Source organism: Thunnus albacares, chromosome 11 (genome assembly GCF_914725855.1).
Source record: "Thunnus albacares chromosome 11, fThuAlb1.1, whole genome shotgun sequence".
NCBI classification, from domain to species: domain Eukaryota; kingdom Metazoa; phylum Chordata; class Actinopteri; order Scombriformes; family Scombridae; genus Thunnus; species Thunnus albacares.
In genome coordinates this window covers 22,547,526-22,566,920 of record NC_058116.1, presented here as the reverse complement: position 1 = coordinate 22,566,920, position 19,395 = coordinate 22,547,526, and the positions used below count along the sequence as shown (strand labels likewise).

At 38.6% G+C, this 19,395-nt stretch overlaps 1 protein-coding gene across 1 annotated transcript in view; it reads left to right on the top strand.

The window, feature by feature from the left end:
* The window catches only part of lrp1bb (low density lipoprotein receptor-related protein 1Bb), a 201,102-nt gene that overhangs the window by 139,872 nt on the left and 41,835 nt on the right, over positions 1 to 19,395 (top strand). The window contains exons 44-57 of the mRNA XM_044366489.1: positions 1,925 to 2,050; positions 3,144 to 3,272; positions 3,474 to 3,593; positions 4,469 to 4,582; positions 4,775 to 4,924; positions 5,139 to 5,261; positions 11,313 to 11,432; positions 12,299 to 12,427; positions 12,824 to 12,946; positions 13,907 to 14,047; positions 14,282 to 14,469; positions 15,716 to 15,899; positions 15,992 to 16,077; positions 18,859 to 18,981. Of these exons, the coding sequence (XP_044222424.1) occupies positions 1,925 to 2,050; positions 3,144 to 3,272; positions 3,474 to 3,593; positions 4,469 to 4,582; positions 4,775 to 4,924; positions 5,139 to 5,261; positions 11,313 to 11,432; positions 12,299 to 12,427; positions 12,824 to 12,946; positions 13,907 to 14,047; positions 14,282 to 14,469; positions 15,716 to 15,899; positions 15,992 to 16,077; positions 18,859 to 18,981 (1,856 nt within the window). The remainder of the gene's footprint in view (positions 1 to 1,924; positions 2,051 to 3,143; positions 3,273 to 3,473; positions 3,594 to 4,468; positions 4,583 to 4,774; positions 4,925 to 5,138; positions 5,262 to 11,312; positions 11,433 to 12,298; positions 12,428 to 12,823; positions 12,947 to 13,906; positions 14,048 to 14,281; positions 14,470 to 15,715; positions 15,900 to 15,991; positions 16,078 to 18,858; positions 18,982 to 19,395) is intronic.

The following is a 19,395-nucleotide window of genomic DNA, read 5'->3' as shown; positions in this document are numbered from 1 at the left end:
CTGAGACGTACACAGTTCCTTGTTTATCTTGTCATGGGAAATAATCACCAGTGTTGAGAAGGTTACTTTAGAAATCTAATATGTTACAGATTACTAGTTAAGAATTTCTTGCTAGATTAGATTTTGAGCCGGGCTAAAAGCTGTTAATGTCACTTCATTAAGTTGTAATATCTTTTTAGATGAGAAAGTAACCATATAGATTTCCAATATGTGGTCAGTTTATCCAAATAACGCCTGTTTGGAAATTTGCTGCAACGTTTTCAGAGATGTGAGGAGCCGCTGGCTAGATGAGACAGGCAATCAATCATATGATGCAGTCACATGGGATGCAATCACACGACTGTCTTGCTTGAGTATACTTCAGTGTGAACAGTGCTGGTAATGCCATACTTAATCGTTCATTTAGTAGGCAGTGTTCAGTACATACTGATTAAGTATGTAGTAGGCACTATGTTAGTATGCGATCCCGAACACAGCCCCTGTCTGGATGTAGAGACAGCTCCTTGTAAGCCATCCTACCCTTGATGGTGTTGCACTCAAATTTCACAGTAACAAGATGCAAAGCAACAGAATGATTGTTATACTCTACATGTACACTTTTTACCGAAAGTAGTATATTTAGATGTAACCCCTTTGTAATCACCGACATATTGGTTTGTAATTGTTCATTTTATTATTGTTTATTATTGTTGTTTACTACTGCAATTGTTTTTAATTAATTTACTTATGAAATGCCGTTACATGTAACTAGTTACTCCCCAACAATGACAATAACATCCCATGACCTGCATGGGCACAGCTGCAAGTCTACTGTGTAATGTGCATTGGCCATTGGTGGATTTCATAATCACTTTGTCCTTTTCAGTCATTATATTGTTAACCTCTTATTGCATTGTTTTAGTCAAGAATATCCTGACTTTAAATATATATTATTATATATTCATCTTTCATGAATAAAATACCGTATGACTGGAGGGTAAGTAATAATGGAGGGTCTCCAATGGACATGCTTGTCTCTGAACACTTGCACTTGGTTCTGTGTCTCTTCTTGCTAAGCTTCTTTTCTACAGTTTTTTTCTCAGACTAGACTACCACCTACATTTTCTTTCACTGGTTATGCTTGCTGTTTGGTCATGCGCTTTAGTGCATTTCATGATTCCCACAGAGCTACAAACAGCCTTTTCATATAGCACCCCAGGCAGGGAAAGACAAAAAATATGCAGCATTGTACACCTGCTACCTGTCAGTGAGGATAGCTGCCTGTAGTCAGTATTAGTACGGTATGTTTCGTACAGAAATGCCCTCTTACTCATGTGTTGGCCACTTAAGATCCTTTAAATTTAAACAAAATGTATTTTGTCCTTACATCAACCCCATTCTTAATAAAGCTTAAAATCTATTCTAGAAATTAGTTATTGGATAATTGCTCTATATCTTTTTGGTTTAGTGGTCTATTTCTTATTCCTGCTAGTATCTGGAATAACCACAGCATGACACATCAAGTTTTCTCCATCTCTAATTTAATGGGATTTTACAGGACAAAATCCATATCAGCTATCACAGCCATTAACTGGAAAGGTCAGGTTTGGTGTCAAGCCCTCAAGTTCAAGAAGCAAGATCTTCTCTTCAGATTTGCCAGTCTTTTAGGGAAAAATCCATCCTATGAGAAGAAGATAATGCAAATTTTGTTCCAGCTCTGTCACTGAATTTTTAAAATTTATTTGGAATATAACTCATTAATAAAATAATAGATGAGGAAGGCTGAGCCTAAGTTTGTAAAGCATAATCTACAATGCTTCCTCACCAGATAACTGCATTAATGCACTGAACATCTGAGACTGATGGCAACTAAAACAGGAAGTGTGTCCCAGGAGATTTGACTGCTTCTGACCGCTTAATCAGTTGTGTTTGATTGTTATTGAAGGTGAGCTGTCCCCATGCCGACACATGAATGGAGGCTGCGGTGACCTTTGTCTCCTGACCCCGTATGGAAAGGTCAATTGCACTTGTCGTGGAGAACGTGTGCTGTTGGATGACAACAGATGCGTGTGTAAGTCATGAGGAGCTTCAGATTTAATTATACAGGGGCCACCTCTGCTAACCCTTAGAACAGTCTCAGTACAAAATATTGATTCTAATGGCACGCTTTATGGATTTGTTATTTTGAACTTGGTCATTGTCTACATTTATATGCATAGTGTAACCTGGCTACTGTCCACACTTAGGTTAAGATCTTGTTTGTGCTGTTTACATGGACCTTTGATATTTTTGAATTGATTCCTTTTTACATCGCCACACACAAACAAGAAAGCATGACTAGCTGCTGTCTCTTCCTCTTTGACTAATCAGTAAGTTTGTACTGACTCCAGCGATCATAGTCAATACTGCTGAGGAAAATAAATCTATAATGTTGTGTGACTTTACGTCTATGCAGACAGCAGAACACAAAGTTCAAAGGAGTAGGATGTTTGTCACAGTTACCTGCCTAAAGTCACAAGAAACAAGCATTGCAACGGTGTCTGGCTTCCTAATTTGACAAATTGCTGTTTGAATTTGAAACACAATGTGAGGATAAACCATAACGTGGGAGAGACTGTTCAAACGGGGGAAGTTTGGCCACACCAGACATGAAAAATGATTCAGAAGAGTTGGATGATGGCCTGGATATCATAGAGGAATACAGGCTTCCTACCACATCCCATTTCCATTCAAAACTAGAGCAGGAAGAAGGTTTGTATTTTTAAATCATGAAGCTGCAAGCAGAACAGAGAGGGATATTGTCAGAGTATGTTTTAATTTACTGTATGCTTGATGACGGAAATCACTACAAGTACAATTTTGAGATTTATTTTTAAATAACTATACTAGACCAAATGTGAACTAGCTACCAATTGCAGATAAGAATATACCAGATTTCCCTCAAGTTGAAGTATAAGCATAATGGGGTCATTGAATACAGTTATGACATTTACAAATGTTGACCCAGAACTGGGTTGCTGAAGAAAATGCTCTAAAAATGGAGTTCACTATGCATTGAAATGTAGCCTCTGATTTTACCTGTATGTTTGACATTAGTTCAATATACACAGTTAAGTTTTGAGATTTTGATAGTCATTGTTCATGACCCTCCCCTTCTTCTGCAGCAGAAAATTCCTCCTGCAACATCCACAGTGAATTTGAGTGTGGGAATGGAGAGTGCATTAACTACCAGCTAACCTGTGATGGAATCGCCCACTGCAAAGACAAATCAGATGAAAAGATGCAATACTGTGGTAAGAAACACATATATTCATACATACAGTATATAGCATATTCAGATAAGAATATTTCAGAAAAATAGATGTTGGTTTGGTTTAGAATTCTTATAGGATTAATTGCTAAAAGCACCTGTTGATTGTTTTCCATCAAGGTCATGTCTGGACCAAGGGGTTTTTGGTCATATTTAACATATTTATGCATGCCTTTGTGTTCAGACAACAGGAGCTGCCGGAAGGGTTTCAGGCCCTGCTACAACCAACGTTGTGTGGCCAACAGTCGTTTCTGTGACGGGACTGATGACTGTGGGGATAACTCTGATGAAGCCTTCTGTAGCAGTGAGTCACGACCGTTTGATCTTCTCTTCAATCCGTCCTGCCTCTGAGGGCAGGATCCAGCCACACTAATGCTTATATTAATACAGCACGCGAGGCCACATGCTGTGCTAAGCTTTCACTCTCTAATGAGCCCCAAGATCATAAAGAGTTCACAAATTCAAAGATGCTCCTAACACCCCACCCTAAAAGGCTGCTTTTGAGAGTCTGGACAATGCTCTATGTCCCCAGTATGTCCAGACTGAGTAAGTTTTGACCTTGTTGGTGAAATAAGGAAAAAAAAGTACAGCTGTGTGTATTTCTGTGCTGTAATTAGCAACAGTGGGAAAATGTGGAAGTGTATAGACTCTTAATACTCTACCAAGCTGATTGAGTCCACAAGAAGACAGTGCTGTTCTCTTAATTAATGTGAACCTTGCAAGTCATCACTCTGGGATCTCAGAAGGACTTTATCTCACTGTGATATGTCATTTCCTGTGTTGCATTTTCTTTTTAATGGGGCACCAACAATAAGTTATTCTTTTTACCATTAGAACATTTAGTTACAGGATTATGTAAGTTGTATCTTGGTAATAACATGCAGGGGTGAAATGACAAGAATCGATGTGCAGTATTAGGTAAATAAACAACAAAACAAATATTAAGTGTGATTTGCTCTTGCACAACACTAAGAGGGTCATGATATTCAAGCAATTTTTTAGTACAGGCAGTCCACAGACTCTTCATAAACCTTTTCAGTTAGGCAGTTTGCAACCAAGAGCTAATTTTCACCACCTCCAGAAAGAGCTTGTAAGTATTGTTGTGAGCTGTACCTGTAACTGTCTCTGAGTGCTGTTTCTGTTCTGTTATCTTTTTGAAATGCTAATTCTCTCTCCCAGATGTCACATGTGGCTCATCAGAATCATCGTGCAAGGATGGGAGCTGTATACCCAGCTCAGCCTGGTGTAACCAGGTCATTGACTGCGCCGATGCCTCGGATGAAAAAAACTGCAGTAAGTCCTTTGGCTTGTGTTTTGCATTGCAGTTAAAAAGAAAATGTAAACACTCAGCTCTATCTATAGCACATCAGTTGGATCCAGTAACTTGAATCTGTACTCGTCACTCGCATCAGATTGAATGCTGCACCCCTCACCATCACTGCCACTGTGACAGACAATTATTGTGGTGCTGTGTTTTGTATTCAGACCACAACGACTGCTCTCACTTTTACAAGCTGGGGGTGAAAGAAAAAGATTTCATCAGCTGCAACTCCACCTCACTGTGCATCCACCCCTCATGGATCTGCGATGGTGCAAACGACTGCGGAGACTACGCCGATGAGACCAACTGCCAGGGTGAGCAACCAACACAAAGATACACATTTTGAATGTGCATTCAGAGACAGATATAAGGATGCCAGCTTCAGTCAGAAAACACTTAAGACTGATCTCATTTTCAGAGATGATTGTGACAGTGGGATAAGAGATTCAGAGAGAGCTTAGGAAAAGATACTGACCTCAATCATCACGAGTTCCCAGAGGACTGACTTGGTTTTGTTGTTTGTCCCAGTTTCCCATGGGCAGAAGTGCGAGGAGGGCCACTTTGCTTGTCCAAGTGGGAACTGCATCTCCAGTGTATGGCTCTGCGACGGCCAAAAAGACTGTGAAGACGGAGCAGATGAATTCCAGTGTGGTAAGACAACAAAATTTACCTCTTATGGTAGAGCTTCTACACAATAAACTAAAAAGATGTTTTGTGCTTTAACATGAAGAAATAAATGACATATTTGGGGGCTTTACACAACACTGTCTGTGGATGGAAGGATATTTATTTTCCATTAACAAGAAGCTATTTGTTGTAATGTGTTTGTCATTTAAATAGATACAGGCCTGCAACAAATATTACATACAGCACACAGTATAAGAAGGAAACAAAAAGACAGGAGATGATTGTTTATCATGCCATAAGGCAATTTCTAGTCACTTTGTTTTGCTCCCCCTTATTGTGTGTTTGAGACTTCTGAAGTGGATGATGCTGCTTTTTTGAAAGTCAAGTTCCGACCCTGAATTCAAAGTGAGGCTGTTGAGGAGATTATTTTTTACCCTTCTCTCTGAATTATAATATACAGCACTGTAGTGTAGTAGTGCAGTGTAACAATTAATTAATGAGCCATCAGCCACTGAGATGGTTATATTGAAGATGGGAATGTGGGTTCAGTGGAATGCAGTGTCATCTGAAAGGATTACACATTACAATGCCATTCCTCTTCTTCCCTCACCAGAGGCAGCAAGAGCAATGTTGCTTATGCTTTGATCCATGATAATATATGCAGAACTCACCATGACAAAGTCAAGATCTCCCCAATTAAACAGGAGAACCGTAATTAAGTCATAGTATGGATTAATATAATTTGCCCTCAAAACCAACAGCTTGCACACATACCCATTCACATATCATTGGTTTTGGCATCAGAGCAAAACGGACTGGGTGCTTTAAAGTACATGGTCAGAGTAGTTGTTAAGCTTCATCACCATCACACACATGCACAATGTAATTAGATCTGATGGAACAGTCTACACACACACAGTGTCAAAACACTCGCTACCTGTATTGTATTATGAGTTGTCAGCTCAGTGCACTGTCTCATACTGTATGGTCAAGCCAATTAAAGTGTAAGAGGTCATGAAACAGTCAGACGTTAGTGCTGTCATCTGTGTGCAGACCTGGAGGAGTATTGCACTGCATTCTCTGTGAAGTAAGAGAGATGTAACTATTGGAATTTGCAATTATAAACACCAAGTACATCCTATTCCTCACACATACACACGTGCACACAAACAAATTCTGTTGCTTCCCCTTCCATTGTTTTTCATTTTTATTAGTCACGCATGTGTTATGGCTCTAGGGATGGGAATGACAGTCAGTCTGTCCACCGATTTGGTCCAGACTGCAATACCACAACAATTATTGAGTAGGATAATCTACATTTATTAACATAAAAAACCTTGTAATAACCAGGGCACTACCCACCTTTATTTTTCAACTGTGCCAGAAGGAGACACAGAAAACATTTTTTTTATCAATCTCACGTCTGAAGTAGTGTGTAATAATACAGGGATCTAAATCTCTGCTTTAAAATGAAGCTTTAAATTGTAGCCACCCTAACCCTAACCCTACCCCCCCCAACCCTAACCCTAATGACACACTGATAAATGCATATTTATTTAACTAAGTTGGTTAACAAGTGAATAAATGAGATATCAATGCAAACAGATAAATGAATAATCAACTAGAGTGTAATAGGTTCCAAATGATGAATAAGAAGTTATGAATGCGTGATAGTGAAATGTTTGAATAATAACGTAGCTACCGGAAAATTATAATTGAAGCTAAAGTAATTTGACTAACCAACTTCTCGAAGAATTTAAGTAAAACTTTATTTATTTATTTATATAACACCTTTTTCAATACAGGTTACAAAGTGATTTACAGTGGCATTAGGACACAAAGAAAATAGGACACAAAAACCATGAAAGACACATTCAAGAACACATACAGACATCTCACACATACGAACACAGCAAGTTTACAGTCATCACCCAGAGCACACACTTGAATTTATGAAATATTATGAGAAAGCCATTCTAAAAAAGTAGGTTTTTAGGTGCACTGGAGAGTTCAGTTAAAACAACACCAACTCTTTAATCATAGAAGCAGATGAAGATTAAGAGCTTTACGCCTTGAAGTCTCCTGACTGACTACACTGACTTTCTTACTAAATAACTTGACAAATTACCGAAATTAAACTATACTTCAAGTTACTAAGTGCAGAAGAATTTCAACATAAAGTTTGTTTCACTGGAGTTACAGTACTTCACGTAGCTTAAAAGAGAGGAAAGTTAACTTAGGAAATCACATGATACTATAATAAAAGAAAGTATGGAGAGAGTTAAGATGGCGGAGGCCCTTAGGGACATGATGTGCGACTGAATGGAGATACAAAGAAGAAGAAAAATGAGGGCAGAGGCCGACACACTATTTTATCCTAGCCTCTGGCAGCAACCAGAAAATCCTTTGTCTGATAGAAAACACGTGACCTGCATAGTTCAATACATTACCCAAACATTCAGAGACAACACAAATCCATAATGTAATCAGCTATCCCAATACTTGAGTTGAACAACTTGATTAGGTTACACAATAAAATTAAAAATGCAGTCTTTGCTGACTATATAGTCTCATACAAAAATGTTAAACAGCAATCAGTTCAGTCTAATGAAAATACACTATAGTTATTTAACAAATCTTCTTTTGATGTTCTATTTTATAACTACTAATGTTGATTCTTTTCAAACTTTTGAATGTCTAGTACCTAGTATATATGAAGATTAGAAAATAAAATAACTGCAGTTTGTTACACACATACATAGTGCTGTTCCAAATTATCTGTACTGGATATCACCCATCAATATAATCCTTCATACACACATCCAGTTCCTACAAGTCATATAGAGTTTAACAGCAATTTAGTGAATAACATAAACACATAACATATCCCTAATAAACACTGAATCAAACTTTGGCTTTAGAAACACAGAAAACTCAAGCAAAGCCTTCCTTTAATTTATGACTGGTGTCTGGCAAACGTTCTTATCTGAAGTCACACCAGAGTGTAAAACCTAAGGGGGAGGATAAATGTGTTGGTATTTGTGTGTGTGTGTGTGTGTGTGTGTGTAAGCATGGAGTTAGAGGGGAGAGAAAGAGAATTTGGGATAGATAGAAACCTAGTGATAGAATTGTCCCAACTCATCAAAATAAGCTGATGAGGTTAAATTGTGGTAAAACAGTCTCTCTTTTTTCCAAGGAAGAGTCTTTAAATTCAGTGTTTTTCGGAGACTTGAGGAGTTAATGAAAGAATGTAACTGCTTTTTAAATAAATAAATCCCACTTCCTGATACAGTTGGGAAGTCTCTGGAGGTTGAATGGGAGAGGGATTGTTCTGTGAAGAGTCACTGACACTTTAACGTTCAGAAAGGACTCTCAGTTTACCTTTAAGGGAATTTCCAAACCAAAGTTGAATATACATCCATATTCTTGAGGTTGAAGGTTATTGTTAATTAAGCCTAGACATTCTGTGGGCTTTCACAGACATTAGCTGAAGGAAAGGAAGGGCACTGGATCTCCTACAATTAGATGGATTGAGATGGAGTTCTTTATGAACATTTGTGGTCCACATAGCATGAGTCCTACTGTCTTTAATAACTGACTTTTCATAGTGCCACTATGAGGTTGACATTTTTGTTTTATAGTAAAATGTCAGCTATTATTGGATGGATTTGCCATGACATTTGGTACACATATCCATGGTGCCCAAAGGATGAAGCGTAATGTACTTGGTGATCCCCTGACTTTTCATGTGGTGCCACTAGCATGTTACCATATTCACTTATCCAGTGACATATCTCTACATCTATTACATTGATTGGCACAAAATTATTCAATTATATGGACATTCATAGTTGCCAGACGATGATCCCCTGACTTTTTATCGTCAACAGAAGGTTGACATTTGTGATTTTGTGAAAATATGTTTTGACAAGTATGGGATGGATTGCCATGAAATTGTAATGACTTTGGTCAAATCTCGACTTTTCTTCTACTGTCATCATCATTTGCTAATTAGCAAATGTTTATCAAGGTAAATATTGTGACTGTACTTCCAGTAAAAAAAAATCATCATTTTAGCAAATGTCCGTGGCATGTTTGTACTTAAACCTAAGCAAACCTTTACATTACCTTATAAAATGTATTTATTTTTCCAACAGTGATTTACAACAGTTTTTGAAGACACAGACAAATGATGTCATCCTGCTGATAGGAGTGTCAGCCCAGAGATGTTTTTATGTGTCGTACTGGAGGGCTTTTACAAGTGATGTGTTTTGTCATTTCATTTGGGGGAGTTGTTGTAAACAACACAGTTCATGCTTAAACATCATCATGTTAGCAGTGTCAATGTGAGCATCTTAGCATGCTGACGCTATAGCATTTAGCTCAAAACAGTTCTGTGCCTAAGTACAGCCTCAAAGAGCCACTAGCATGGCTGTAAACTTCAGTCTTGTTTATGTATGATTCATTTTGCCTTCAAACCAGCCATACCCCAGCAGTTTTGGACTGCTGACATCAGAGGCTAATTCTAAGAAGCGGAATAACACAAATAAAATGTGACCACAGAACTTACATGTCTTTGAGAGTGTTTGACTTAGATATTGCAAATCTTTTACTTGTCTGGGTTGCTCTTCCTGTATAATTAACCAGCACCTTTGTTCACTTTTCAGTTCTAACAGATAGAGAAAGGCAGTTCAGTTCAATCCAGTTTTTATATTTAATGGTCTTCGGGTTATCAGATAAATTTTGTAAATTGGCCATGAATGTTGTTAGAGAGATGCATAACACATGAACAGCATTTCCATTCCTTCATCTAAGAATGCCATTTGTGCCTGTGTGAAATGATAACACCCCATGCTTCAAATGTGCTTATATCAGAACTGATATGAATTATGCGACAATTCTTTGAGAAGTTCTGAATAGCTTTCTTAGGACAAATAGACAGTATTCCCATTCCTCCAAGTTAATTATCATATAAAAAGCTCCAGCCACTGATAATCTGACGGCAAATGCAAAATGGTTTGAGGAAAATGTCATTACATTTCAGAAATTTCAAATTCCACATCTGATTAGATGAAATAGTCATTTGTCACTTCACAATGCATAATGTGCCTTTCTACTGCTTGAAACACTATTGAAAATGAGACATGAAAGACTTCCTTTGATACATTTAATGTGCTGTAGACCTGCTATTTTGTAATACCTGTGAAGCAGCTGTTCGCATTTGAAGTGCAAATTTAATATCACGCACAGAAAGTCTGAATAATCATGGTTTCCAGATTTAGCCACTTAATATTTATCTCATCCTTATCTTACATCATCCTATCAGTACACATAAAGCTGGTGTGATGAACAAAGTCTGACAGGAAGGAAAGCAATGCAGCATGAGAGACAGACCCCCTCCATCCCTTCCACCCACCCCCAGTAGGATCCATAATTCCTTGTGCTGTGGTCTGACCTAGAGCACATATCCCCCCGTCTTTCTCTCAACATCTCATCAAAGCTATGTCAGACTTTGCCAGTCCAGGCATCTGAGAGAAAAAGACCACAGAACGGCTCCCCAGGGAGAGCGGGGTGGCTCAGTGACACAAACTCTGCACAGTTTATGAATATATCCACATTTTACACAATGATCAACGGAATGCATCTCAGTTCACATCTAACTGTTCCCATCACTACCGGCACACTAGTTTCTTGTTAGATATAATAAGAGTAAATTAATCTCAATAATCAGTACCTACAAGCTTTGATATTACATTATTTAAAAAATGTAATCCAAACATTATTTAAAATTGTTTTGTGTTCAGTTGATTTTTTTTCTTGCTCAGTAACCATGAAAGAAAAGAAAGAAATACTACGCACAGTCCTTTGTGTGGCAGCTATACTCATGTGTGCTGCTAAGCCGAAAAGCTACAAAGGAAAACAAGCAAGCCAAGGGGCAAATAGGAGGCAGCCCACTTGTTGTGTTTTGATTAAAGGCACTAAGCCCCTTCTATAGGGTATGCCGCTTTGTTGTTGTTTCCTCCTCACTTTGTATGATTTATGGCACTGAAATTTCTTTCCCACTGCCCATTGCAGACTCATCATGCTTATGGAACCAGTTTGCCTGCTCGAAGAATAAGTGCATTGCCAAACAATGGTTGTGTGATGGGGAGAACGACTGCGAGGATGGCCTTGACGAGAGCGTGCAGATCTGTGGTTAGTGCCCTTTCAGATGTCATGAGGAATCTTGCTGTGGGTATAAAAGGTCACATCTGCTACATAACGTGTGACAGCTCCATGTCTTCCTCTTAACAGAGCTGGAAATGGATGGACAGAAATTAAACAATCTTAATAAGCCAACAAATGAGACCGCAGGCATTTCTGATGATTCGAGTGGGCACTGAGGCAAATAGATTTTTCATCAGGCCCCAGAGGCACAGCTATTTAAATGGACAAAAGAGATGTGTGTGTAATGAATTCCACAATAAAATAAGAGAAATCCAACTGCAATAAAAAGACAAGAATTGCTGTGAACATTGGTTGTATAATTGGATTGTAATGGAGTGTCAAGGAAATATTAACAAAATGGCCCAGAGGTTTCCGAGGCCCAATTCCAGTCAAAAGCAACTTATGTATTGTAGCTGTGCATGCCTAATTAGGCTACTGCATTCACCTTTTATTTCTCTGTGCAGCCATTTTTTCTGCAGTGGTTGCTTTTGCCTCAGACAGATAAAGGAGTGTATTGCTGACGTACAGAATTCAAGTAAATAATTGTTACACACAATAGCCCAGTCATTATTTGTGTATTGCTACAAGGGGAACTGCTGCATGATTAAAATCCATTGGGGTCATAAAGGGGTATCAGTTCAACACCATAACCAAAACCTTAATTCTTTGAGTTCTAATGTGATGTGAAGTGCTTTGGTTTTTGTAAATTACTGGTAACAGGGTACCATCCTAGCAAAACAAAATACACCTGCGTCAGTTCAGTGCCCTTTATACTTATTCTTCTCTGTGGAGCATTTGACCCATTATATTTTTGGCTTTTGAAAGTAGAGCATGTGGTCCTGTGTTGCTTTCAGGCTCAGTGACATGCGCTCCAGGGCTGTTCAGCTGCCCAGGGTCGTACGCCTGTGTTCCGAAACGCTGGCTCTGTGATGGTGAAAGGGACTGCCCCGATGGGAGTGATGAACTGTCTGCAGCTGGCTGTGGTAAATTCTGCCTTCTAGTTCAGCACATTGAATTGCTTGCTGCAATTATAAAAACAACTGAATGTAATCCCAGAATTAAGAGATCATTGTTTGTTTACACATTGTTGTCCATGTACAATTTTATAATACACTGTGTAAAATAGTAGCTCATAGAACATGAAACCCACGTAACACCCACTATGCTGTAAATTCCTGTGCAAAGTTCAGTTTGAACAAGAAAAATAGTATAAAGTGGAAAGCTGTTGTATTTGCACATTTGCACAATTCTCTTAATAACTGAAAAACAGTAGAAAAATGTGTAGAACTGTTGATGTTCTACACATATTGCATGCCATTGTTGAAAAAAAAAAGTATCCATTGATTTGCACTTGAACCCCACTTCTTCTCATGCATTAGCACCCAACAACACATGTGATGACAGCTCGTTTCACTGCCACAACAAAGCATGCATCTCCCAGAGATTCGTCTGCGACCATGATGACGATTGTGGTGATGGATCTGATGAGTCTGTGGAATGTGGCAAGTAGATTTTTTTTTGCTCTCTTGCTCTTAATATTCACAAATTGTATATGAATATGGCTTTATTTAAAGCTGCATTACTTGTTCTCTTGTATTACCTATACTGTTTAAACTCTGCATATTCTCCCTTCAGAAAAGAGGTTCTACATGATAATCATATTAAAAGGACTAGAATATCAGAGCTGTTAACTAATTAATCTGTGAGATAAGACTCATTAAGATTTACAGTATGATAAATATATGACAGATTTAGGCAGATCAAACCTGAAGTGAATAAAAGTACAATTCAAAATGGAAGTGGAGCCCAGAATAAAGTCTAGTTAAAACATGAAGCCATAGTTGTGGTGGAGACCCCACATGAAGGGCCAAAAACATGACTTGTGCAGAGCGGAGACACGCTGTAGGAGATATAATGTTTTTATGCAGTTACTTTACTCCTTGGCCAGTTTGTGTATGCAAAATTCTGAGATAGAATAACACAATTTGGAATGATATTATGATTACCTACAGTATATAAATGATTTGCTTTTTTAACCAGAAATTGATTGATTGATTGATTGATTGATTAGATAAACTGTGCCTTCCACAGTAAAAATGTTTAAGCTTTTAAAGATGAAATTTGGTTAGGTCTTTTAGCAGCTGGTTTATTATTATTATTGTTATTATCTTTTTATGCATTTATGTTTTTTGGGACTGAGTAGTGAGTTTCTATTATTGAGGGTTTTCTAAATTTATATTTGACATTATTGAGACCATTACACCTCTGGATGGCTTGATTTGTTGATCAACAATGTTTCTTATATACACTAGGGGGGTGCTTCAGTGGAAATCTTGCCTTGTGCAGCTGTATTTTACACTATTTGCTCTGAATTCCGCTAAAGTTTCACCTTAAACTGAAGCTGTGTCACTGCTACCCCCAAGTGTAACTTGACGAAAAAGTGGCTATCTCTCTTTCTTCAGTCTATCGTTCATGTGGATCAGAGGAATTTCGCTGCAGGGATGGCCGCTGTCTTCTCAGCTCGCAGTGGGAGTGTGATGGCTATGCAGACTGTCCTGACCACTCTGACGAACTGCCTCTGAACCTCAAATGTCTAGCTGCAGGTAAGACTGCTGTTTGGCTCTCAGCTGGAATCTTTTCATCAGTGTCACCAGCAGCACCTTTCGCCCAGGAAACTGGCAGGGACATATGGCGGAATTAAAAGGTGCTACAACCAGGAGAGCTTTTCTGAAAGGAATTAAGCTGTTGACATCCTTTGTCAGGTCAAAAACATTCCCCAACTTTGTTGAGAAATTAAGGGCGTTGTGCCAGTGACAGTCGTCTCTTGCTCTTTTCAGGAAGCTTGTGCAATGGCTCCTTCTTCATGTGCTCCAATGGACGCTGTATTTCTGAGGGGAATCTCTGTGATGGGAAAGATGATTGTGGTGACCGGTCAGATGAGAGAAACTGTAATGTGAATGAATGCTTGAATCGTCGGGTTAGTAGGTGCACACAAGACTGCCAAGATCTTCCTGTGGGATACAAGGTAAGTGACCAGTGAACTAGTCATGGTTCAGTAGCTTGGAAGTGAATTCCTCTTCAGAATCACTTGCTGAATACAGTTAGTCCATAAATCTAATGCATCCAGCTGAAAGTTAAACCAAGCTGCAGTAGAAGTGCAAATGGAAAGATAGCAATGAGACTGTGTGATTTGCATTATATGTAATACTCAAGTTTAGAGATTTTAGTTTGTAGAGTCCACTGACCCACAATTCTAAGCACTAGCATCCTTTCTAATTCAGGAGCAGGTGAAATGTGGAGCTTATATTACTAATAGTGTGGACACAAATGATTAATGACTGACAATGAATCAAACCTTACTTTGCACATCATTAAACAGATAAAGATGGGTGGGAGTATGCACACATTTAGTCTTTGACTTTTTGAATAACCTTGAATACTGTAAAGGGAGTTTAATGATATGCCAACAACTGTCTGTGCGACCTGACTGTGCTGGGCGATTGTGCTGTGCCTGGCAATAGTAGCATGTGATGTTAGGGGTTGAATCCAGGTCAAGGCCACATCCGCTAGAGTGTTACGTTGGCCATCTCTGTTGTCATACTGCAGTAGTTTATGCCTTCATCCCTGGATTCTCCTCTATTACTGTTCCATAAGATGGTGTTCACTGCATCAGAAAAGTGGCTGAAAGCATAGCAAACTTCTCTCGCCTGCCATGACAGGGTCAGAGCTGGACAGAGAGCACTCAGTGCAGAACCTTAGCTCATCCGTTTATGGCCTGAACAGAGAGATCAGCAGAAGGGCCCTCAAGGTTATAACTGTTTAAGAAAGGGATTTGCTGTGAATCCAGAGCAGCTGATACAAGCACTATGAGTTATTTTTGGGGGGCGACGGTCACAGAAGTGTGATGGACTTTTGGTACAGTACGTCTGTATCATGGCTTTGATGTCATCATATAGGGTATATTAGTTGCTAGGTTTTTGAGGCATTTTCATTTCTGACCTTCATTACATTCATAAAACTTTGATTAAAAAGTAGACTGATTTTAAATCATTATCAAAGTGCAGCCTGTTATAGCATACTGCTTTTATAACATAGTATAAAGAAACTAACGAAAACAAACATTGTGTAAAGAAAGATCTCAGATGTTTCTTGTTTCCATGACTTTGCCAATCAGAACATAAAGCATGAGTAATTTGCTCTTGTCTTGCATTTCCTGTATGCATGATCAAATCTACCATTTTGTGTTTTTCATTGTGTTTTCCTGTCATCAGTGTAAATGCTGGCCTGGTTTCCACCTGAAGGATGATGGGAAGACATGTGTGGATGTTGACGAATGCTCCACTACCCTTCCATGTAGCCAACGCTGCATCAACACCTATGGCTCCTACAAGTGCCTTTGTGTGGATGGCTATGAAGCCTTGGAGCGCAACCCTAATACATGCAAGGCTCTGTCAGGTCAGTCTGATTTTTGTTCTCTCCACTTGCAGATTTCAGAGTGCTACTGTAAGTCCCGCCGGCCCTCTAATACTGCATGTTCCTCATTTCAGCTGAAGAGCCTTTTCTCATTATGGCGGACCACCATGAGATCCGGAAACTGAGTGTGGATGGCTCAAATTACACCATCTTGAAGCAGGTAAGCGATATCTGTATCATTGTCATATAGTGTCTGTAGAGACATTCTCACAGGATAGAAGATAAGTGGTAGTTCCATTATTAGATTGATATACTGCTAAGAGGCAACAACAGATTCTCAATCAAATTACCATCTTGTCCTCTTTTTGTCTAATTTTGAATCTCCCCTGTCTCTTGTACCCAGCGTGTCAGCTATACATTGAGGGAGTATGGGTTTAAATGGCTTTGACTCTTAATGCAGAACAAGCAGGTTCCTCTAATCCCATACCCCGATAATGATTACACATGTTCTCATTTACAGTTAAGAAATCAGCTTACTGGAGAAAGTTCACCGTAACCTGGTTACCTAAGTGCATGTAAAAAGATAATACATGAAGGTCATAAAGTGGAAACATCAGTATGCCAATTAAGATGTGTAACAACATGGTGGTCAGAGCCAGTTTGAAAACCCTCAATCATTTTACTGTAAGCTGACAGTATAATGATGTACACCTGTGTGAAATTGTACCTTTGAGCAGAGCAGTAAAACTTGATGCAAGTCATACATTTTGAATGTACTGTAATAATAATTTTTATTATTATTATATTATTATAACACTACACAGCCTTTATTGCAGAACTGATGGACAGTTATGTCCATGAATGTCCAGAAAAGAATAAAGTAGACATTATGACAGTGAAAACAAAATCATGTGTTTCAGACTCTAGTGAAGATTCTGTGTGTTCTGGTCTTTTTGTCTCTAAAGTTTGCTATTCTTGATCTGAGAAGCACCTCATTCAGCTGCACATTCATGAAATATGAGGGGAAAACTCCTTTTCACTGTAAATTATTAATTACGTCTGCATAGGTTAGTGTACTCCTCATCTTCAGTTATTTTAACAAGTGGGTTTTGTGGTTAAACTTTTAATGGCGCACAAACTTCTGTCAAGTATTGTTCTGTGTAAATGAGACGTCAACTGTTGATCATGATTTCCCAACTTTTACCGTGGAGGAAAAGAAAACTGGCCATTCTGATTGGCAAAAAGCAAAATCACCCCATCGAGGACCCCATGGAAAAACTATTTCAATCGTTCCTAGGTCTCATCACAGCTGCTCCGGGCAATGCTTGAATCTGGCTGTTGATTATCACAAATGGTTGGCTGTGATTGACTGTAAATCAACCCACGGGTATCCAACAGTCCCCTCTTACGTTCATATTAACCTCTTGACTCGATGTACTCTACTGTCTGTATCGGAGTTCTCATCAGCCACAACTCACTTTAATCACTGCATGTAATGGAAACTAGAGAGGGAAATGTGCACATGGCTTTGCTAAGTGGTGGTGGATACTTCAGTGACCTCATATCACTTAACCACACCATTACATACGCTGTTCAGATTATATGTTCATGATATTATGTAAATTTCAAATGAGCCAATCATTATCTTTATATTGCCTCTGCTGTCAGCATAAATTTGTCCTCCCACCACAAATACAACTGACTCACAATACTCCAACACAGTGTGTTTTAGAGCTGCTCTGTTTATGTTCTCCTACCTAGTTTTAATTTTTCAGTAGAGCTGTAACATCAGGTTCTGCTTCTTATAAGGGTATGTGATGATGTTGGATAACTTTGTTTTTTTTTACATTAATTAAGTTAGGCTTTCCATGAGCTGTTAGATAAAATAACAAAATAAATGAGTGAAATAGCAATACAGAATGTTTTTATAGACAACCGCAGCACAGTTGATAGACACAGTAGCAACTGCTGTTTTGGGAAATTAGTCCTATGCCAGAGTTCTATGTCTGTGAAGTACAGTAAGCTTTATTGGTCGATAAACTTGAACTTGTTGCAACCAATTGAAATCGTTGGCTGGTATTATAGAATGATCCCTTCTTCATAATCATGCTTGAAGCAAAAGCAAAGTTAAGTTCGTTGGCAAGCAAAACTTTGGTGACCGCATCCCCTGCCCTAAGATTTTACTGTCAAGCATAATGTCTTCTTGTTCATATAAAGAGAAAAGTAGTTGAATATGTGGAAATAAATGATTCACATTTATTGTTTCTTTATCTATTGTTACAAACTTATGATTGATTTTGTAGCTTGCTGGTTTCCATATAGTCAGCAGGGGAAATTAAGTGAAAATGTAGCTCTGGATCTGGAAGCTCCGGTAAGGGGCATGCAGGTTTCATCTTTATAGGTGATGTTTGGACTGGAGGAAGGCTCCCGCGGGACACTTTGGCGCCTGTCTGTGATGGTGTTGATGATCTGATGAAGATGTCTCATTTCACCTGTCAGATTTTCTGACACCTTTTTCTTTGCACTCATAGTGTGAGATAGGAGGGTGGGGGCACTTGTTTGGTGAGCAGCTCTGTCTGACTGACAGTGGGGTCTTGTGAGCATGACAGAGAAAGGAAGTACCTCATTCTGCTTTGATAGGACTCGATAGGACTCGACTTGTTCTTCACTGACTCTACAAATGCTCTGTATAGCTGAGAGCATTGCAACCTATAGGAAAACTTAAACCTAAATCAATATTGCTTGCAAATATCACAGGAGGTACTGTAGAAGTTAAGCTCATTTTTGGCAGATAAATAATGATTCTCATGCTTTTGGCATTTAATTGTACGTATTTCAAATAATCGATTAAACCCAGTCTGTTTCAGTGTTAACTGGTGTTCTATATAATAAACAATTAAAATACATGACAATTTGCTCCTGAAGTTCATTTAAATTTCCTCTATTCAATAGCTTTTTCATATTTATACAGACCTGTCCTTTCCTTTTGTGTAATTCACAGGGCCTCAACAACATCATCCACATAGACTTTGACTACAAGAAGGAATTTATCTATTGGGTCGACTCAACCAGGCCAAGTGGTCGAAAGATCAACAGAATGCGCCTCAATGGGAGTGATCTCAAGGTACATCAGGATTTAGTTGCTGTGATTGTGTACCGTATGGTGCCTTGTGCTACTTCACCCAAGAATCCCTGACTTTATCTTTATTTCTGCCTCTCCAACTTTTATTTATTAATCTTTCCTCGCTATATCCAGCTACTGTTTTATGCATTTTTAACTAATATATTTTACATTATCAAGATGTACTATCGTTCAACACTAACTTTTTTATGTTGAAGATGAGTCATACAGTATGTGATGACACATCAGTTGATGATGGGCACGCTTTGTCCTTTTTTATAGACCACATAAAGAATTTTTACTGTTGGCAGCTAACAGCCTGTTAGCTTAATCAACAATGAATGTGTCTAAGTGATAATACTAGTAATATCACCAGTGGCTTTCAGATAAATGTAACAGGCCAATGAATACAACAGT